This window comes from Aotus nancymaae, unplaced genomic scaffold (genome assembly GCF_030222135.1).
Source record: "Aotus nancymaae isolate 86718 unplaced genomic scaffold, 86718_ANA_hifiasm-v0.15.2.pri h1tg000041l, whole genome shotgun sequence".
Lineage (NCBI taxonomy): Eukaryota > Metazoa > Chordata > Mammalia > Primates > Aotidae > Aotus > Aotus nancymaae.
The window spans coordinates 25,127,092-25,150,211 of NW_026988455.1; the positions used below are offsets into that span (position 1 = coordinate 25,127,092).

Genomic DNA, 23,120 nt, shown 5'->3' on the forward strand with positions numbered 1-23,120 from the left:
GGAATCCACTACCCATGTCCATTCTGAGACAAGCCAGGATGCTCTCCATCAATGTCTCATCCCCATTCCCATGCACCCCTGTGCATGTCAGAATCCTGGCAGGCCTCTCTCTGCTCACTGCTGGCCTTGTCTTCAGCATACAGCCTTGCTCTTTGGAATTCAGTGTCATCGAATGTGGTTCTCAGCACAGGAATTATTGTAGCCTGTCTTTAACAAAAAAGTTGCTTCATTCTCATTTTCACACTGAGAATCACTGACCATTTATCAGCATCAAAATGGCAGGAAAGAGCACTCATGTTATGTGCTGTGAACAGGAGGAGTGTTAGGAAACTGATCAGAGGAGATGAGGAGTGGGGAGTACTGAGAGCACAGCAACAAAATCTGACACACACACGTCACTCTCTGCTGGGCCACAGTAATTTTGCACTGATGGGAGTTGGGGAAGGGAAGAAGCTTTCAGATGGAGGGGTGCACACTGTGATCATTTCCTGAAACACTCCCTGTTGGCACTTATGAAGCATTTGTCCCTTCCAAAGACAACTGGACTCATGCAGGCAGAGTTGCAGGAAAACATAACTGGGGCCACACTGCAGGGAGGGCAGCGGATTGCAGGTCTCAAGCCCAGGGTTCCCCCCTCCTTGCTCCAGTTGTGTGAGAAACTCATTTCCTAACTCCTCTCCAATATTCCTCATGGGTTCTCGGTTTGGTCCCAACTCTAAACCTAAATGGTCCTTGAGCATTTCTATGAAATGCCTCCAAAGTGGCCACTGGGAGGGGAGCGACCTCCACGCAGTGCCTGCCTGTCTGGGTGCACCCAGGCCTTTTGTCCTCTGAGACAGAGCTGCCTTCTTACATGCAGCCCTCTTCCACCGTGCAGCTCACCTCGATCTTAGCTGAGATCAATGGACAGCAATTCAAGCAAAATCATGGTAAACTTAATGAATTAAAACAAAAACAAAATAACCACTTTGGAGACCTTTCTGAGGACTTGATCTTTTATCACGGGGCAACCTTCAATGATTTTCCATCAATAACTTCATCTCAGAGGGATGTAGAGGGAAAATCTCCTACTCAGGCACTGAAGAAGGGCAGAATTCTTGGTTGTTTCCTCCCTTTGTCAAGTCAGTCAGCTGACGCTTTCTCAAGATTCTCACACACAGCTTTGATACTGGATTTGAATTAGTCTTTTTCTGAGCCACTGATACAAAAAGTATACCGTGGAACAGTGTCTTGTCTGACTTCTGCAACCCCCTCTGTATGTGTTTGAAGTCCTAGATCCCAGGAGGAGAGACAATCAAATTAGCCAAAGGTAATTTGTGAAGACTGGCCATGGGAGGTGGTGGCTAAAAGTCCTCTGGCCCCTGCTCTCTGAGCATGACCACAGGGAGTCCTGGGCCACACTGACTGCTGAGAAAGAACATCTCAGAGCATGGATCTCATTTCAGAAGACAGATGCTCTTCCACCCAATAACAGAAGGTAGGTAGAGGAATGGTGGGTCCATGCTGTGTCTTACAGAGCTCTCAGTTTCTGCACTTGAGGCTCTGGACCAACGTAGACATGAAGACTCTTCACTTTCACCAGGTGGAGCCAGGAACAATAGGAACCTGCAAATGAGCAGAAAGGATCTGACTAATAAAGTTTCTTCTATTACAAATTCAAGTCAGTGAGTTGCTTCTCTACTAGTTTTTTTTTGCCAACTTTAATTGCAACTATGTTGCAGAGTGGGGTGTGGGGGAGTGAGGAATTATTCCCTTACTATCTGCTGCTTTGTCTACTGAAATTGATCAGAGCTATAACAAAAACATTTCTAGAAATCATTTAAATGCAGTAGGAAAAACTCTGGGAGTGGAGTCAGAAGAAAACATCTTTTGGAGTGTTTTTTCAGGTCTAAAATTCTTTGCCAGAAATGTTCTTTAATGGAACCCCAGACTGAGTGGGAAAATAGGGCATGCTATTATTTTGAAAGGCATGAGCAGGAATGAAATAAATGCAATCCAAAGAGAATGCAAGACTTTTCAATCTGAGGATAATTTGATTTAGGATAAACCCTCCAAAGGTAAACCTTTCAGCGAGGCTGTTAGCTGTGTGTATGGACTGCAGGTTTGTATTACTGAAAATTAGGAGTGGTCGTTTTGGACGCACTGGTTTCTCAGAGGGACGGTCATGGAGGTTCCAATGAGGAGGCATCACCTGGCCCCAGGAAGCTCCCAGGTGCCATGTCCCTCCATTTGCAGAGCTCCTGCAGGGCCCTCCAATGGCGGGTTCCAGGCCTGCCCTGACCTGCACGCGAGCCTGGAGGCGGGTGGGGTTCCAGCACGTGGCAGGTGCCCTCAATGGCTCCCAGCATCCGTTGCCGGTGGTTGGGGCAGGGAGATGCGCAGTGTGAGCAGAAATGGCGGTTACCCAATGGCCTTTGCTCTCATGGCATCATCTGTGGTATTACCTAAAAATAAAGCTATGTGTGATTAGAAGGTAATCACCTTCTGGTCATGCCCCTGCTGGTCACCAGTGTGTGCCTCTCACATTTTGAACAATGCAAGAGCTTGAGGAAAACCCCAGCAGTTGAAACCGTGATGCAGTTCAGCAAAGAAGTAGCTCTTGTCCTGGTAAAATCAGTGATGTTCTCACGGACATCCTCATTGAATGAGTTGTGAAGCTTGTTGACTTAATCAGAATGATCACCCAGCATGCATATTCCAATATGCTCATTTGTCAATGATACGAGCAGCTGCAAAGTGGAAGAACAGGTCTTTAGTCATAGTCCGTTCACTTGGTAGCACAAGTTGGTTGTGGATGCAAGAGTGTGGCCAAAGTCAAAAACTTCTACGAGAATCACTTACTTACGTGAAATTTATAATAAAAAGTAGTGCATATTATTATTTGTAAATTGTAGGCTACACATGTATTATATCTAAAATTTACTGCACACATGTGTGTGTCTTCTTGGGCAGTTGGAGTGTGTGTACTTGAGAATGTAAGAAAAGTTTGTTTTGGATTTGGGGGAATATGAGATTTGTGGGGTGGTTGCGTGTATGTGAAAAATGTGTTTATATGACTTCTTAGATTGGAATTTGAAATGTATTTAACTGGTGAGAATCTAATATGTATTCACATTTGTGGGTTGGTGGTGTCTGTGTGGAGATTGCAGATTAAAGAAGGTAATAATTGGGCTGGGCACAGTGGCTCACACCTGTAATCCCAGCACTTTGGGAAGCCAAGGTGGGCAGATCACTTGAGGTCAGGAGTTCAAGACCAGCCTGGCCAACATGGAGAAACCCCATCTCTACTAAAAATACAAAAATTAGCCAGGTATGGTGGCATGCACCTATAGTCCCAGCTACTCGGGAGGCTGAGCAAGGAGAATTGCTTGAACCCAGGAGGTGAAAGTTGCAGTGAGCGGAGATCACTCCACTGTACTTCAGTCTGGGCAACAGAGCGAGACTGTCTGAAAAAAAAAAAAAAATTCTTCATAACTATTCATAACTGTTTTTGTGAGAGTGTGTGTAGGGCTGTTGGGCCCCCAATAGGGTCGTGGGGTGTCCCTTATGCTGTGCTGAAGTGCAGGATCTGAGAAGTAAAGAGACAGGACACTGAAGAACTGGTGAAGGGCATCTTGACCTGGGGGCCAAGCCACCTATGAGTGGAGACCAATGGGGGCCCTGAATGCCCAGAAGTGTCCTTATTTATTAGGTACAAGCAGGGGGAAGGGCCATGAGTGAGGTCATCATCTATAGGCTTAGTGATAGGGCATACATAATCACATGAGTCACAAGTGAGGGGGCCACCCCATTATGTCACCTGGGCAGAGAGGTGGGCAGTGTGCAGTAGGGGACTGTGCCATGCACAGTAGTAGAGGGTCATGTACAGAAAAGGAGTCCACCCCCATTAGGTCACCAAGGTAAGGAGGTGGGCTGTGTGCAACAGGTGTCATGTGCAACAGATGTTGTGCACAACATGTCTTATCTGGGGGCTGGAGACTTCAAAGGATTTCTAATAGAAGGATACTGTAAGCCAATGCAGTGGGAGCTGACAGGCTTGTTCTTCTCTCTTAAGATATTTATGGGAGGATGATTTGATCTAGCCCAGAAGTGAGAAAAGTCTGACAGGGTGTACAGCTGCCGTGACTGGTCACACCAGAGGGGTTCTTCTCCCTTGATTATTTCCTGGATCTCAGGCCTGAGGCCTACTTCCCACAGGAACTGGATGCAAGGTACTACAGCTCCTTTATCAGGAGGAGAGCCTCTTTCTCTAAGCCTGCCATGCAGTGTATGTCCTTTCAGGCAGGGACGCCACCGCCTGGGTCTTTGGTTCTTGTCCTGGTCTGGCTGTTTTCCCATGTACTTGCTTCTGTTCTGTGACTGCTCTAGGCATTCCTCCCACTACGAACTACTATATGGTTATATGGAAAGATTACATAAATCAGCACTAAATGCATCAGTACAGCTCCGACTACAATACCTATATGATTATATAGAAAGATTACATAGAACTAAGTATGTTAGATATAAGTATTAAGTATGATTATACAAGCTAGATATATGTAAGCTAAGTTATACTTCAGGCACTAATTCTATAAACTAATATATGATTATATAAGAAGGATTATATAAAGGAAATAGCTGAGTAATAACACTATAAACTAAGATATTCTTCAGACACTAATTGTGCCTGGGGTTTGCACAGCTCTCCTGCCTCGGTGCCCATGGGGGGTGTTACCCACGAGTGTGTAGGAGCTAGTGTTTATATTTGGAAGATATGAGATGTAGTATATGTATGCCAGAAGAACTGGGGTTAGATATTTGTGATTTAGGTTGTGAAGATGTGTTTTCTCAAATGATTGTTGGGGATTTGTATGTATCTAATGTTTGGAATATTTGGAAGAATTATAATGTGCACATGGGCAATAATAGAGAAAGTGCTTGTGTCTATATTTTTGTGAATGTACGCTCTGTTTGGGGAATGTAGGAAGGCCCTTTGTGTGCTCAGGACATGTTGTATGATTTTGTGTGTTTCTTCTCATGATTTTCAGGGGTTGTATATGGCTATTTCAATGTGTGAGGGAAGATCCATGACTTTTGGGGGACTGGTAGGATGAATGTGTGCAGTTGTGAGGTGGAGTTTGTATGATTCTTGTGTCTTGGAAGATGGAGGAGTTATTTTTGTGTGAGCATTTGGAAGTGTGGTTATATATGTGCAGGTATTGTGGAACTGTATGTGTATTTGGGGATATGAAGTGGCATGTTTACATATTTGTGGTGTTAGTTAATTGTGGGTATATTTAGGGCATGTAGAGAACTACATGAGTATTGAGTGTGTGTGTGTTCAAGGGCATGGCAGTTTGGATGAATGTTTTGTGGGGCTATGTGCTTGTATTTTTTAGTAAGTGGTTATTAGGGTTATGTATTCTGGGAATGTCGTATGTGTGTCTCTGATAGAGAGATGGGGTTCTGTGTTTATACAGGATAGAGAATTGAATTTATATGTATAGAGGTATGTGATAAGGTTATTGATTAGTACTTGGTGATGTGAAAGACACTCCCCTCATTTACAGAGCAGTGCCCAGCTGTGCCCAGTGGAGGGCATGGTGGACCAGCTCCTAAGGAACAATGACCTCTGCTACTGGTCAGCAGTAACATGTGTTTCTTCACAGTGTCTTTTTTCATGTGGTTATTAAGTGTGGTTACACATCCCCAAAGTTGTAATTGTAACAGCCATCTTTTATTGTGTATTATAGTATACCATGTTGGCCAGGCTAGTCTGGAGCTCCTGACCTCAAGTGATCTGCTGGCCTCACCTCCCAAAGCGCTGGGATTACAGGCCTGAGCCACTGTGCCTGGCCTTCTTTAAATAATTTGAACCAGTTTCTAACAAAATTTTAAAATAGACTAGGACAAAGTAGAAGACAGACCATCACATAGAAAGTAGAATGAATTGAATCAGAAAGTCTAGGGAGGGGACCAGGAATCTGTATGAAAGTTTGAGAACCACTGCTTTATTTCATTTGTCCTCATAACCCCTGTAACATGGGAGTGAGTATCTAGGTGACTTGGCAAAATCGTAAAGCCGTTCATGAGAAGAAACATTAGAATGCAGATTGTGGGCAGAGCAGTGCTCTCATTGGGAATAATGAATACCAACAGAACACAGTTCTGTCATTTTACTGTGGAGCCTTATTATTAATGGGATTTAGAGACCTCCTGAGTTAGTTTTTCGGCTCGTATTTCTTTTCCCTACCTGAATCTGTATCTGATGATAACTATTCACTTATCATAGTTTTAAAAAAAAGTGTATAAAGGGATATTTGAAACTCTGGATAAACAACTGGGGTCAAAGTAAAGTAGCATCCATGATGTTGATGGAGCTCTTCATGGGCCCTTAGAGTGTCCTTCTGGAACACTGGAAAGTTGGCAATTCCAGTGGACAAAGTCATCAAAGTAGACAGATGCTTAGGACTTTAGTGGAGCCTGCAGGAGGCTCAGTGCTTTAGCCCTAAAGTCACAGTTGAGTTTGTACCCAAGCAAAACACAGAGCAGGCTGAGATTAGGAGAAGCCATTCACATTATGATAGAGGTACAATCACAAATACTGTAGGTACAATTTTGAGAACTCTGTGCCCTGGCCACATTCACTTTCTTAGCGTTTCTTTAACAAGCCCTATCAAGGCCATTCAGAAATGACACCCCTTCTTCCTGGAATACTCCCTGCCTTTGTGGAAACTACCTTTGAATGCTGATGGCCTGGATTGAGATCTAGGTTTCACCAGTTAATCAACTGTGACCTTTAACTTCTGTAGGTATCACTTCCCTTACCTTTAAAATGGGGGAAATAACAGTACTTATCTGGCTGGGCTGTGGTAAGTATTAAATACGATCATGTATGTAATTTTATCCTGAATGCAGTGCTTGTCATTTAGTGCATGTCCAGCACTGTCAGATACTCATACCAATACTATTTCCTTCTACGTCTCCAATAAGCATACTGGCCCATATACAATAGGTGGCAAAAGACATATTTGTTGAATGAATAAATAAATGGATGAGTGCAGGAAAGATGAGATCTGCCCTTCCCTTTATTGTCCTTTATATGGAACCAAAACATCCCCAAGTAAAAGTGACAGCAGCCACCCAGGGCATATGACAGCACTGGGAAGGACACAAAGCAAAAGGACAAATGGGAAAGCAAAGACAGGAAGGAGAACACCATGATGTCATTATGCCTGGTGCTAGCAGCGTGTGTATCTTCCTGGTTTGCTTGTTTTTCTGTTATCACTACAAATTTTATTCAGAAACCCATCTTTGTGTTTGGTTGTTTTTTTTAAAAAAATCCCTTTATGAACTAGTTTGGTCAATCAACTACAACGCTTTCTAGCAGATATAAGGTAAAAATGGCATGGCTCAGAATCGCGCAGATCTTTCACAGTCTCTCCACGCCTCCTGTCATGCTCCTGTCCGCCGCCGCCGCCACCGCCACCGCCACGACCACGGGAACGACCTCACGGGACCGAGATCTTGCTCTATGCTTCTTGCGACCGCGCCCGTACAGCTCCCACCGCAGCTCTCTGGAAACGGGTTTCAAATGCATGAAGTTGCAGAGGCCGCCCCACGTGCGTTCTCCCTTCTCGTGCTGACGGCAACAGGCTTCTCTGAAGTCCCTCATGGCGGCGACCGCTCGGCCTGGATCGGCGGACCGTAAGCCAACAGTTATTCCAGTCAATCATAGCCTTTTCCTCATCTTCCTCAAGGCGAAACTTGACGGACACGTTCCCCACCAGGTGGTCGCGCAGGTTATCACAGACGTTCATCTCCTCAGCTTCCCCATACTTCTCCTCCACGTCTGTAAAAACTTGCTCAAAACATTCATCACAATGTTCCTGCATCTCAACGTCGCTCACTGCACAGTGTGAGCCGTCAGCCTTCTGTGCGCTGTTTTGGGGATTACGAAAGATGTTTTGAATTAAGATGGTCTGGCTAAATGTCGGTTTATTGTGCAACCGAGAGCACCTGTCTCCGTGACGACATGCTCCAATTTTGAAATAAAATGAACAGTTGACATTATCTTTCCAGTGCGGAAGATGGAGGCCAGATACTCCACCATTTCCCACCCGCCGCCTCAGACATTGCTGTGGTCACTGCCAACCCTGCCGATGCCCGCACATGACGTGTCTTCCTGTTTTCCACTGAAGAGGAATGGAAAAATGACAGCCCCAGAGATAGATCGGGCTGTGACCTATGGGAGTTGGGATGAGAGATGGGACGCGAGGTAAGAACACATTCACTGAGTCAGCAACATGCATGGTGCTGGGTGTACTGGAGATGCCAAGCACAATGGGCCAGTGGCACAAGCAAAGAACGTGATGCCCCTAGAATACACCACGTGACCACCATCTAGCTGCATATGGACTGTGTCACTTTCCTCCTCTCATAACAAATTGTCAGCCTCACCAGCAAGGAAGGAAAGTGAGCACCCTCATTCCTCTAGATGTATAGACTAGCACAGTCCTCTTAGTAGGCAACTAAGCACTGTGCACCAAAAGATCTGTGGTCTTTAATGTGACAAGTCTAGTACTAGGAATCACTTATAAAGAGTCAGAAATGCAAAGACTTAACAGGGATGTTCTCAGCAGCACTTTTTTGACAGGTAAAACTGATTTAAAAAACCTAAAGGCATAGCAATAGGACTTGTGAGACACATTCAACTGTATCAGTTGAATATGGGATGGCTCTTCAAGCTGAGGTTTTTCAAAGACTGTTTGGCATTCTTCCTACAAACATATTCGAGAGCCTCCTGCATGACACTGGGAAAAGCTCACCATGTAATGCTATGTCAGAAAGAATGCAAAGTCTGTATACAGCAAATACACACACACACACACACATAGACACGGAGCTTATATACAGGTCTTCATTCAAGATAGGTAGAAACTACAATTTTCCAGGCATTAATAGCTAGGTGGATGGAAATTAGGTGGGAAACCCTCCTAACAAACTTCTCCAGGCTTTATCAGGGCTGTCTTTGTGGACTGAAGCTAGTATGCCACCCGTGCCTGGCCCATCACTCCAGTAAGCCTCAGTTTCTTTATCTGTCACATGAGGAGGTTGGATTATATTATTATTGCTAAGGCTTCTAAAAATATGCAAGGTGGGCCCTATCTCAGTCACCTTTCACCATTATCAGACCTTCCTGCTGTGGCCCTGTTTAGAAAGGCCTAGTGGGGGCTAACAAAAGACCATGAGATCAGCAGAGGAAAAAGGGAGAACTTTACTTTCCATAAAAAACATTCACAGACTTGGGAGGCACAGCCTTTCAGTACAAATGAAAGTGTCCTCTTCAAAGAACGAAGGGAGGGTCTGGCTTAAATAACATTTCTAGCCCATAGTCTTAGTCTGTTTATGCTGATGAAGGATTAAAACTACTTCATTTCTGATTGGTCAAATAATCCAGCCCTGATTGGGAGGGTTTCAAGCCCCAAACCAAAAGTCTTTGTCAGCTGTTCATTTTGGGGGGTGGGGGTGGGATGGGAGACAGAGTTGGGTAGGTTTCGAAGAGTAGCTTTCTGGCTGCAGTTTATCCTGGCTGTGGTTACTAAAACTTTTCTGGCTCAGAGCTGTAAAGCAGGATGTTTGTCAAGAGCTGCTTGTTGAGAAACCAAGGTGTACTCTTTCTCATCCTGTTATGGCCACAGCATTCTGCTTTTAAATGTAGAGCTCTGGCTGGGTGCAGTGGCTTATGCCTGTGATGTCAGCACTTTGGAAGGCCGAGGTGGAGTTCTGACTTGAGGTCAGGAGTTTGAGATCAGCCTGGCCAACATGGTGAAACCCCATCTCTACTGAAAATACAAAAAAGTAGCTGAGTGTGGTGGTGTGCACCTGTAATCCCACCTACTCGGGAGGCTGAGGTGGGAGAATTGCTTGAACCCAGGAGATGGAGGTTGAAGGTTGCAGTGAACTGAGATTGCACCACTGCATTTCAGCCTGGGTGACAGAGTGAGATCCTGTCTCAAAAAAAAAAAAAAAGAAAAGAAAAGAAAATTGGAGCTCCTCTAATAGGCACAGAGAGTCCATCATGTCTGGACATCTCGGTATCTTATTTTACAAGTTTATGGCACAGGGTGCAAGGCCGATAAGCATTTGAATAGGAAAACTCAAGGAAGGCATTCTTTTCTTCCTGTCACTAGCAACCTCCAAAGGGCAATGGAGCTGGAGAGACTCGCAGAATGGGTGTCTTGTTTGTTTAGGGGTGCATGGCAACCTGACAGATTCTGAAAAAGATGATGACAGCTTCCAGGGACCTGTGAGCAGATGTCCCTGAGGCAGGCTGTCAGCCAGGACACCCTCCCCAGGCTGTGTCCCCAGGGAACCAGCAGCTGCCTTAGGTTCTACATTCCCCTGGTTTTCTGGTCTTGAGTGGGATTCGGTCCAGTCCCTGCTTTGGGACACTAAGACGGTCACTCCTCAGCGACTTGGAGGAGAGGCCAAGACCTTGCTCCCTCCCACTCACAGTGATAGGCACTGGGAAATTTCTGGGGACAATAAGTTGCAAAAAGTCATTGGGATTGAAGGAGCTCTTTAAGCCTCACCAGAGCTCTAAACTGAGGGCATTTAATTGGCCTTATAATTTCCGATGGATTCTGGAATTCAACACTTTGGAACATGCTCCCCCTGCAGGGCTGGCTGGCAGCCTTGGGATGGTGCCTGGACCAGAGCTGGTACAGATGCCTGTACTCTCTGGCCACAACCCCAGCCTGCCTGGATATCCTGAAAGGCCTGCTCTCTCCACAGCCTAGCAGAGGGCAAGGGTCTCACCAGCTTTATCTCTGTCCCCCAGCTCCTTGGATGCGTGGGTTCTCCAGATGTGGAGGCTATGGCAGGAGTGAGTGCCCTTCCAGCCAGTCCCTGCCACTTCTCAAACCTGACAGCCTCTTGGAGGACAAGAGGGAGACAGGATTTAAAGAGGAGATTTGAGTTTCTTCTGTAGTTGGGGGCATGATGGGGGTTTAAAAAATTCCTGCTTCAAATACATATTATGGACATTAAATACTTTATAAACTTTAGAATATCAGTATTTAGTTTGGACAATATTATTTCATCTGAATTTATGTAGAAAAATACAACTCAGCCATCTGCTTATAAACATTTAAAAGGTGCCAAATTAGAAAACAGCATTAACAATTAAAATTTTTATTTTATTTGTTTAGTTTTTTTTTTTTTTTTGAGCCTTGCTTTGTTGTCCAGGCTGGAGTGCAGTGGCACAATCTTGGCTCACTGCAACCTCTGGCATCCGGGTTCAAGTGATTCTCCTGTCTCAGCCTCCCGAGTACCTGGGATTACAGGTGTGTGCCACCATGCCCAGCTAATTTTTAAATTTTTAGTAGAGACAGGGTTTCACCATGTTGGCCAGGCTGGTCTTGAACTCCTGACCTTAGCTGATCCAACTGCCGTGGCCTCTAAGTACTGGGATTACAAGCATGAGCCACTGCACTAGCCAAAAATTTTAAATTGACCCACATTTTATTTTACTTGCTATTGGGTTAACATATTTAGCATTTACCCTTAGAGTTGGTAAAAACATGTTATCAAGATATTATGCAGGAGTTTACATCTTATTTATTTATTTAAGACAGAGTCTTGCTCTGTCATCCGGGCTGGAGTTCAGTGGCATGATCTTGGCTTACTACAACCTCTGTCACCTGGGCTCAAGCAATTCTCCTGCCTCAGCCTCCCGAGTAACTGGGATTACAGGTGAATGCCACCACACTTGGCAAATTTTTTGTATTTTTAGTAGAGACCGGATTTCATCAGGTTGTTGGCATATTACTGATTTAAGTGATGCTAGTATTCTGAACTTTCAGAAGTTTACCTACTTCTCAATCCTGTGTCTTATGTAGATGTTTATAATGTGATTCATTTTCAACATCCTACTGTCCCTGAATAATAATTGTATATTACTATTTTCCTCCAACATTCAATAGAACATTGATTCCCTTGCCAGTCTCCAAATCTAAAGTTGAATGGTTTCACTTAAAAGTTATTCATTTGAGGCTGGGTGCAGTGGCTCATACCTGTAATCCTGGCACTTTGGGAGGCCAAGGCAGGTGGATCACTTGAGGTCAGGAGTTTGAGACCAGCCTGGCCAACATGGTGAAACCCCGTCTCTACTAAAAATACAAAAATTAGCCGGGCATGGTGGCATACACCTATAATCCCAACTACTCAGGAGGCTGAGGCACAAGAATCACTTGAACCTGGGAGGCAGAGGTTGTGGTGAGCTGAGATTGCACCACTGAACTTCCAGCCTGGGTGATAGAGCAAGACTATGTCCAAAAAAGAAAAATTATTTGAGAACACGTAATAGTGTTACACAATAGTACAATTATTAATCTAGTTACTTTAAGTTGCACTGATGCTATCATTACATCACAGTGCACCTAACACATAAAACAAATGAGATGAAGTCAGTTATATTTTTTACATTAATTTACAGTTCTACACAAATACATTAATCCATTGGTGAATTTGTTTTAGACCAATTGACAATTATCTGTAAACGTAGCTTAATGTAAACATTAGTACTTTATCTTATTTTGTTCCTCTACTTTAAGTAAGGTTTTAAGTTAAAATGTCATTATTACCTTATCTGAAGAATTAAAGGAAACAGCTTGGTGGTTTGGGAAGAACACTTGGTGATGGAGGCTCACTAAATTTGGCCCTGGCAAAGTTCTGATTAGCTTGAGATTTAAAAAGCAAGCTGGGACCTGAAAAGTTAGTTCTAATTTTGATTATTTGGAAAATTTTTGTTCTTTCCCCATGGCCTGCCCTGCAGCTGTTGATGAGTTACAATCCTGTCTTTTTTCTTATGAAGAATCTTCACCGGGGGATTCTGACCCTGGGCCTATTTTTTGTTTTTGTTTTTGTTTTTTGAGATGGAGTCTCACTCTGTCACCCAGGCTGGAGCTCAGTGGCGCGATCTTGGCTCACTGCAACCTCTGCTAATTTTTGTATTTTCAGTAGAGACAAGGTTTCACTATGTTGGCCAGGCTGGTCTCGAGCTCCTGACCTCAGGTAATCCACTCGCCTCGCCTCCTAAAGTTCTAGGACTACAGGCATGAGCCACCGTGCCCAGCCTGGTCTATGAAGCTGTTGTTGGTCCTGCTAGCATTTCTAGATTGAGGGGCTGGAATGTTATACCTCTCTCCACCACCTGTCTTCAGTTTCTTTGTCATCTGTCCTCTTCCTTGGTGTCAAGACCAGGACAATAGGTGTTGCTTTCCGACAGTTCCAATCCTTTTGTCTCAATACAGAAGTTTTCATGGGCTGATCTGCTGAGTTCAGCCTGGGAACTGAGGCCAACATCAGAGTCTCCTCATCACACAAGTTTGAAAGAAGTCCTAGTGAGTTGAAGCTCAGAACTGTGGATGGCAGAGGCTCCCTTTGGACATGGAATTCTCCATCCCTTTCCAGGGAGAGAACAAAGCCCACAAGCACTGGTGAGTGAACTGCTGACCACCCCCGAGTGTTCAACCCCGAGATTTAAAAAATATCCTTTTTAATCTTATTTTTACAAAAATAACATGGCGGCCGGGTATGGTGGCTCACGCCTGTAATCCCAGCACTTTGGGAGGCCGAGGCAGTGGATCTCCTGAGGTCAGGAGTTTGAGACCAGCCTAACCAACATGGTGAAATGCTGTCTGTACTAAAAATACAAAAGTTAGCCAGCCGTAGTGGCAGGCGCCTGTAACCCCAGCTATTCAGGAGGCTGAGGCAGCAGAATTGCTTGAGCCCAGGAGGCAGAGATTGCAATGAGCCAAGATCACGCCATTGCACTCAAGCCTGGACAACAAGAGTGAGACTTCATCTCAAAACAAATAAACAAACAAAAATAACATGGCATAAAACTTATGCCTAGCATCCAGCCACCTAGAGATATCACTTTCCTGTCTTTGTCTATCCATAGTATATCTCCCTGTTTTCTTTTCAAGCCAAAACCTGTTTTTTTTTTCCCTCAGGCTAGAGTGCAGTGAGTGCATAATCTCGGCTCACTGCAACCTCCACCTCCCAGGTTCAAGCAGTTGTCCTCCCTCAGACTCTCAAATAACTGTTATTACAGGTGTCCACCACTGCACCTGTCTAATTTTTTTATTTTTAGTAGAGATGAGGTTTCACCATGTTGGCCAGGCTGGTCTTGAACCATTGATCTCGTGCCACCTCGGCCTCCCAAAGTGACGGGATTACAGGCATGAGCCACCGCACCCATTCCCAAAACCTATTTTGTAAACTGCTTTCCCCCACTCAATATATAGTGAGCATTTTTTTTTTTTTTTTGAGCCGGAGCCTCACTCTGTTGCCCAGGATGGAGTGCAGTGGCATGATCTCAGCTCATTGCAACCTCTGCCTCCAGGGATCAAGCAATTCTCCCACCTCAGCTTCCCAAGTAGCTGGGACTACAGGCACACACCTCCATGCCCAGCTAATATTTGTATCTTTAATATAGACAGGGTTTCACCATGTTGTCCCAGCTGGTGTTGAACTCCTGACTTTCAGTGATCTGCCTACCTTGGCCTCCCAAAGTGCTAGGATTATAAGCGTGAGCCATTCTGCCTGGCCTATAGTGAGCATTTTCTGTCGATTATAAATATTCTCCCTTAAAATGACTTTAAATGTGAACAATAAATTCTACTAAAAGGCTGGTTTGGTGGGCCACACCTACAATCCCAGGACTTCAGGAGATCAAGGCTCAAGGATGGCTTGAGCCTTGGAGTTCAAGACCAGTCTGGGCAACACAGAGAGGCTCCCATCTCCACAAAAAAAATTTAAAAATTAGCCAGGGGTGGTGGTCTGAATCTGTAATCCCAGCTACTCGGGAAGCTGAGGCAGGAGAATCACTTGATCCTAGGAGTTGGAGACTGCAGTGAGCCATGATCATGCCACTGCACTGCAGTCTGGGCAAAGAGTGAGGTCCTGTCTAAAAACAAAAATTCTGCTTAACGAATTTCCATGATTTAGAATCAGTCATTTACCTAGCTCCAATTTTTCTACACAAGTAGCCTTGCTAAACATCCCTGAAAATTAATGTATGCATATATCCCAGCCTCCTGAGTTCCTGGGATTACAGGCACCCAACACCACGCCCGGCTAATTTTTTTTTGTATTTTTAGTAGAGATGGGGTTTCACTATCTTGGCCAGGCTGGTTTTGAACTCCTGAGCTCATGATCCACCCACCACAGTCTCCCGAAGTGCTGGGATTACAGGCGTGAGCCACCATGCCAGGCTTTTTTTTTGAGATGGAGTCTTGCTCTGTCACCAGGCTGGAGTGCAGTGGTGCGATCTCAGCTCACTGCAACCTCTGCCTCCCAGGTTCAAGTGATTCTTCTGCCTCGGCCTCCTGGAGTTGCTGGGACTATAGGTGCACGCCAACACACCAAGCTAGTATTTGTACTTTTAGTAGAGATGAGGTTTCACTATGTTTGCCAGGTTGGTCTTGATCTCTTGACCTCATGATCTGCTTGCCTCAGCTTCCCAAAGTGCTGGGATTACAGGCATGAGCTACCACACCCAGCCTGATGCTATTTTTAAATGTCAATTTTCAGTTGTTTATTGATGGTACATAGAGATAAAATGGATCATGTTATAGTGATTTTGCATCCTGTAATCTTGCAAAACTCACATCTTTTTCCACTGGAATATTTTAATACCAAGAACCTTCTCTGTATTCCAGATAGAATATCAATGGCCATCCCTAAAGCTGCTTAAGTTCCCTCTTGCAGATATGATCTTACTGACTCCAATCAATTATACGAAGAGTTTTTCTTAGGAATAGTATGGTCAAAAATAAGAAATACATATTCTGTGACTAAAAGTAGTTAGCAAATGAAATAACATATAAATCAGTATTCTATTTATAATCATCTGCCTTGAACCAAGGGTCTTCTGTTAAGTAGTTTAATTCCATTAAATTGTTCACTCTGTTACGTTAGGGCACTTGAAACCCTGATTCCATTTCTTGGTATGGCTCTCTACTTACCGGGTACATTTCTGTTCAGTGCTCTTAAAAATTTGTTCCTGGGGCTGGGTGTGGTGGCTCACGCCTGTAATCCCAGCACTGTGCGAGGCCAAGGTAGGTGGATCACTTGAGGTCAGGAGTTCAAGACCAGCCTGGCCAACATGGTGAGACCCCCGTCTCTACTGAAAATACAAAAAATTAGCCAGGCGTGGTGGCATGCTCTTGTAATCTCAGCTACTCGGGAGGCTGAGGTGAGGGGATTGCTTGAAGCCGGGTGGCAGAAGTTGCAATAAGCTGAGATTATGCCACTACACTCCAGCCTGGGCAACAGAGTGAGACTCCATTTCAAAAAAAAAATTTTTTTTTGTTGTTCCAGGAGACTAAATTTCTAATCTGAGTTATAGCAGGAGTTTTTAAGCAAAAGTAAGGTAAAAAAGAGAAACTAGCCATGGATAAGAAAATGCCTTATTTTTCTCTTACTGAATATTTACTCCCTACAGCAAACCATTTTAGAGATGATGAAAGCAGACTTCTCTTTTGAGGAATGTCCTGTATGACTTATAATAATTCAGTCCTGGCAAGCGTAGTGGCTCACACCTGTAACCCCAGCATTTTGGGAGACCAAGACGGTTGGATCACTTGAGGTCAGGAATTCGAGACCAGACTGGTCAACATGGTGAAACCCCGTCTCCACTAAAAATACAAAAATTAGCCAGGCACGGTGGTGCACATCTGTAATCCCAGCTACTCGGGAGGCTGAAGGAGGAGAATCACCTGAACCTGGGAGGCAGAGGTTGCAGTAAGCCAAGATCACACCACTGCACTCCAGCCTGGGTGACAGAGCAAGACTACAACTCAAAAAAAAAAAAAAAAAGAGAGAGAACTTAGTCCATAATTACCTAGGAGTTATGGTATGAACTTATGGACGCTGAAAGCACTGCCAATTTCCAGAGTCTTTAATTTATACCATGGTGGGAATTCATATTATCTCCAATTGACAGCTTATTTAAACCTAGAAACAAAATGTTTTTAAAAAGTCAATTTCTATAGTTTTAACAGTTTTTGTGCATGGATAAGAATATGCTTAAGCCAAAATATGTATAATCCCTGAAACATCTTTGTGTTAATAAGGAGTTATCTATTATTAACCTTCAAACACTGAGCTTCTCCTTAATTCTCCAGATTTTTTAAAAATCCAGGATTGCAGCTGGGTTCAGTGGCTCACACCTATAATCCTAGCACTTTGAGAGGCTGAGGCAGGCAGATCATGAGATCAACAGATCGAGACCATCCTGGTCAACATGGTGAAACCCTGTCTCTACTAAAGATACAAAGATTAGCTGAGCGTGGTGGCGCACACCTGTAGTCCCAGCTACTTGGGAGGCTGAGGCAGGAGAATTGCTTGAAACCACGAGGCAGAGGTTGCAGTGAGCTGAGATTGCACCACTGCACTCCAGACTGGTGAGAGACTCTATCTCAAAAAAAAAAAAAAGTTGGATTATTGAGCAAAACAGTTTGCACAGTGTTGTGCAGTGCTATTTGGGGAGCATACTTGGCAGCAATCTGCCCAGAGGCTGGAGGGCAGCATCAGGGATTCCTCTTCTTCAAGAGGACTTAGAGTGTCCATACCGCAGTTCAGGAGATGACTCATATCAGGCTGATACGGAAGCTCCCTGGCCTAAAGCCTATTCCACACAGGAACCAGTATCTCTTGCTACAGCTTATCAGATTCACAGCTGCCCCTTACCTGAGTTATCACAGTCAAGGAAGCCCAAAGTATGGTTCCCCTTCAGATACTTGGAACTTTTTTTTTTCTGAGATGGAGTCTTGCTCTGTTACCCAGGCTGGAGTGCAGTGGCATGATCTCCACTCACCACAACCTCCGCCTCCCAGGTTCAAGCATTCTCCTGCCTCAGCCTCCCGAGTAGCTGGGACTACAGGTGCACACCACCATACCCAGCTAATTTTTGTATTTTTAGTAGAGACAGTGTTTCACTGTGTTGGCCAGGCTGGTCTTGAACTCCTGACTTCATGATCTGCCCACCTCAGCCTCCCAAACTGCTGGGATTACAGGCATGAGCCACCGCACCAAGCCCAGATACTTAGATCTTATTTATAGCTCCTTCAAGATGGTAGTCAGTCTGTTACTGCATCCCAGACACCAAGTTCTTGGCTCTTGCATAAACAGCAGGCCAAACAAACGTTTCTCAGGCAAGATTTAATAGGCTTGAGCTGGAGCAAAAGCAAGGGAGCAGTGCCCAGGAAAGGAAGATAAATGTGTAACTCTACTTGCAACAATGTATAGAGCTGAAGCTGCCTGTGATGCTTGTTTGAACTTTTTCGTTTGGCTGATAGGACTAGTTTGTAGTATGGGTTTTCTGTGCTGCAGTAGAGGATGTAAAGTGCCCTTGTGGGATGGAAGATAGGTCTTTGTTGTGAACATCTGAAGAATAACTTCTGGGCAGGTATTACAATCCACAGGCACCCGTGGCGATTCTGACCGAGACTTTCTCTCTAGCAGAGCCTAGGACAGAATTCCAGCCCAGTCTTCCCCGCCTGGCGGCCTTTTCTAGCTCTCAGCTCCTCAGACAATATGCGCTAAGTGGTCATCCCACACAGATCTCCCCAAGCTCATCTGCAGGAAATGACTTCCAACTAGAAGCTCCAAGCTGCTCTAGTGAAAAAGGAGAAAGTGGAGAGACAGAAGTCCCTGACACCTCGTTATGAAAGAGACCAAGCAGAATTTCTAGGACATTGTTCAGCTCACATCAAGGTGACCCAGTAGAATGGGTGGAAGACAACAGAGAAGGAGGGATAGACCTTTGCCTGGCCCAGAGGATGAGTCCTGGGGGCTCAGACACAATGTTGAAGGGAGTAGACACCTCAGAATCTGGAGCAGTCACACATGGAAACTATAGACTGGGACTTAGCAAAAAGTCAAGACTGTTCAGCCACCAGACGCATCATGTGTGTCCTGAATGTGGGAGAGGCTTTTGCCAGAGATCAGACCTTATCAAGCACCACAGGACACACACAGGGGAGAAGCCTTACCAGTGCCCCCAGTGTGGGCGGGGTTTTAGCCAGAAGGTCACCCTCATCGGACACCAGAGGACACACACAGGGGAGAAGCCCTACCTGTGCCCTGAGTGTGGGCGTGGCTTTGGTCAGAAGGTCACGCTCATCAGACACCAGAGGACACACACAGGGGAGAAGCCTTATCTGTGCACTGAATGTGGGCGTGCCTTTGACTTTAAGTCACTCCTCACCCGACACCAGAGGACACACTCAGAGGAGGAGCTTTATGTAGACAGGGTGTGTGGGCAAGGACTTGGCCAGAAGTCACACCTTATCTCTGACCAAAGGACACACTCAGGAGAGAAGCCCTGCATTTGTGATGAGTGTGGGCGTGGCTTCGGCGTTAAGTCTCCCCTCATCCGACATCAGTGGACCCATTCTGGGGAGAAGCCCTATGTCTGCAAGGAGTGTGGGCGTGGCTTTAGCCAGAAGTCTCACTTGCATAGACACAGGAGGACCAAGTCTGGCCATCAGCTCCTACCACAAGAGGTCTTCTGACCTTTCCTTTCCTCGTCAGTGTGAAGCTGGCAGAAATCACTAGTAAATGCTTCAGTTTCCTGAAATGGAACGGAAACAAAAACTGTAGCTTTGTTTCATCAATCATGAGAGAGTTGATTTTTGGTTTACTTTCTATGTTCACAATTTGTCTTAGCTTGCTAGGGGTTCCATAACAAAGTACCCCAGGCTGGGTGACTTTACCAACAGAAATGCATTTTCATATTTATAGAGGCTGGAAGTCCCAGATCCAGGTATTGGTAGGTTTGGTTGCTGCTAAAGCCTGTCTGCTTGGCTTGTGGATGGCTGCTCTCTGGCCATGTCCTCACATGGCCTTTTTTCTGTGTGGATGCTTTCCTGGCGTGAGTTCCTCTTCTTGTAGGGATACCAGTCATTTTGAATAGGGCCATAGCCACGTGCCTCATTTAACGTTAATAACCTTCTTTAAGGCCCTATCTCCAGACAGCCACACTGCAGGGCTGGGACTTCAACAATTTTTGGGAAACCAAATTTGGTCTATGATACGCCACTACCAAAGTTTAGGTCCTTTTAACATGCAAAATGCATTCACATGATCCCAACAGTCCCAAAATTGTTTACCCATTTCAACATCAACTCTGGATCCAAAATCTCATTTAAATATCATCTAAATCAAGTGTGAGTGAGATTTAAGGTACAATTCATCCTTAGGCAAAATTCTCCAGCTGTGATCCTGTGAAACCAGATGGATTATCTGCTTCCAAAATATTATATAATGGTGGGACAAGCAGAGGCTGGACTTCCCCATTCCAAAAGCGAGACATGAGAAAGAAATGAGGAATGATGGATCCCAAGCAAGTCTCAAACCTAGCAAGGCAACTTCCATTAGATTTTAAGTCTTGAGAATAATCTCCTTTGGCTCAGTGCTCTGCCCTCTGGGCCAGCTGGATTGGCACCCTTGCTTTGTGGGCTCACGGGAGCCACAGCGTTGCTCCCTTAGCCCTGGGCAGCGGCTCCTGGCCCACTGAAATTGAGGAGACATGCTTGCCCTCTAGACCTGTATGCTCTAGGCTCATTAGAACCTTTGAGAATCACATTCTTCCCTTTTCTTGAAGATTAACTTATGTTTGCAGCTGGATAGCTCTCTTGTACCTTCCTGTGGAATCCCAGTCCAACAGCCTGCCTTCATTTTGTCCTGTCTCTTTCTCTATTCAGTTCAAGCTGGGAGCATTTCTGGTGAGATGATTCATCGGTTCCATTCAGACCTACACTAAACTCTCTATCATGTGATTGTCCAGACACACCCTAGTGTTCTTGTGAGAACATACTTTCTCATTTTTTGCAATGTGAACAGGCTGAGAATTTTTCAAATCTTTAAGTACTGGTTCTTTTTTGCTTAAGTGTTCCTTCCATTTATCTTTCTCCTCTCACATTTTCCTATAAACAGCAAGGAGAAAGCTATGCTTGCATCGCTTTGTGTAGAAACATCACCTGAATATCCTTCACTGCCTCACTCATAATTTCTGTACTCCACAAAACACTTGAATGCAATTTGGGCAAGTCCTTTGCAAGGATTCCAGTTTCCAATTATGCATTCCTCATTTCTGTCTCATCATAATCACCTTAAAATTTAAAACCGTGCCATTGTACTCCAGCCCGGGTGACAGAGCGAGACTCTGTCTCACAAAATAAAAATGAAAAAAGAAACAGTTGGAAGAGATTGCCTCTGGAGAGTGGGACTAGGGGTAGGATGGCACTGCTTTTCATTATAAACTCTTTTCTACATTATTTCTTTGATGTGATTTAAAAATAAATATACAAGTAAGTAAAAATTCCAGGTTGAAAAATAAAATGATCCATCCGAATGTCTGGTGCTTCTGAGCTGCAGACTTGTCTCTGCAGTTACCTCATGGCACCCCTCCCCCAAGAGCCAGTTGATAATGGACTGGGAGATCTGTGCCTGTCTCCCTCCATGCCCTCCAGCCCCTCAGGATTCCTTTGCCTGCAACCTCTTCCTTCTAGATTTTCTTCCTTCCTTCCATGAATATCCAAAGGGTGTGGAGCAACACCAATCATAATTTCTACAGTCCAGCTGGGGAAATGTTACACAAGGCATTTCCATGAGAGCATGTGATGGTATTCTTTTAGAAGTCAATGTTATGATGACCCTTTCCAGGTTAAAATGTGTCACTAGCCCCCTCTGTATTTGCAGGACAAAATGCAAAGCCCTTTGCATGATGTGTAGGGCATACTGGAACACGTCCTACCTACCCTTCTGGTGGGTACCCTAAATCCCCAGATGTGTCCCACAGCACCTTACACTCAAGCCTCCCTGATCTCTCGGCCAGGCCCTGAAGCACCTCCTTTCCTAGACCCTCTTTCTCGGGCCTTGATATCTGCCACTCTCTCTTCCACAATTGCCCTCCCCATCAGCGTCTATCCCACTGTAGATTCTACCCAGCATCACCTACCCTGTGTCCTTCCCATCCCCTATGGCACACGGCAGACCTGCACTGTGAGGTCTGCCATCATATGTGTGGTCTATCTCTCCTTGAAAGACAAAGCCTGAAACCTCATCAGCTCTGCTTCTCTGGTCTTCTACCACAGTGACAAGGCACCTAGCAAGTGCTAATAAATACCTCTACCCCAGCATATACCAAGCAGGCTGTTCTGTGAGAACATTCTCTCCAACCTTAGACCACAATGTATATCCTCCTGTAGCTCCTCCCCATGGGTCCTGATGGGTCTTCTAAGCCTAAAGGAGAAGTCTGTCCCCCCTCCCTGCCCCCTCCCACAGCCCTTCATAGATGTGGGTCTGCCTTGCTGGTCTTCATTTGGGGCACAATATCTCCAGTTTTCTTATTGACCAGGGTCCGAAGAGTACAGACCACAAAGAAGTCTGCTCCCTCATGGAGTGAAATGGCCCCAGTTTTCCTCTTAATTTCCTACACACTGGATGGCAGAACCATTCCTGGACATGGGTACAATTCTGGCAAATGAAGATCAGCTCCAGGCACTGTTTGCAGAAGCGTTGGAAGTGGGAGAGTAGCAGCACAGGTGATGTGACCAGCTCCATGCACACGGGGCAGGACAGTGCTGCACCCAGCGACTCCATGGCTCTCAGGCTGCTGGCCTGACCAGATGCTAGAACAGGCCGGGAAACGCTCTGGGAGCCACGTCACAACAGCGCCATGGCCAGGCCTGGCTTTCCTCCAGCAGATGAAGCAAGGAAGCTCCTTGAGTGCTTCAGGTGTGCCAAGACATGTCGAGGAGCCAGGCGGTCAAATCCAGCTGCAGCTCCTTTCTGTGTAGCTTGTGCACCAAGATGGCTTTTAGATTTTTTAGACCTTTTTTTTTTGAGATGTAGTTTCACTCTTATTGCACAGGCTGGAGTGCAATGGGATGATCTCGGCTCACTGCAGTATCTGCCTCCCGGGTTCAAGAGATTCTCCTGCCTCAGCGTCCTGAGTAGCTGGGATTACAGGCATGCACCACCATGCCTGGCTGATTTTGTATTTTTAGGAGAGACAAGGTTTCACTATGTTGGTCAGGTTTGTCTCTAACTCTTGATTT

The 23,120-nt window shown here is 45.2% G+C and overlaps 1 protein-coding gene and 1 pseudogene across 1 annotated transcript in view; one reads left to right on the forward strand and one right to left on the reverse strand.

Moving 5' to 3' along the window:
• The window catches only part of LOC135268679 (zinc finger protein 169-like), a 69,643-nt gene extending 50,072 nt beyond the window's left edge, over window positions 1-19,571 (forward strand). Inside the window, exons 2-4 of the mRNA XM_064361607.1 lie at window positions 8,065-8,260; window positions 13,299-13,484; window positions 18,520-19,571. Coding sequence (XP_064217677.1) covers window positions 18,837-19,571 — 735 coding nt within the window. The 5' untranslated portion in view covers window positions 8,065-8,260; window positions 13,299-13,484; window positions 18,520-18,836. The remainder of the gene's footprint in view (window positions 1-8,064; window positions 8,261-13,298; window positions 13,485-18,519) is intronic.
• LOC135268680 (splicing factor U2AF 35 kDa subunit-like) lies at window positions 7,396-8,095 on the reverse strand (annotated as a pseudogene).
• Window positions 19,572-23,120: the final 3,549 nt, after the last annotated feature.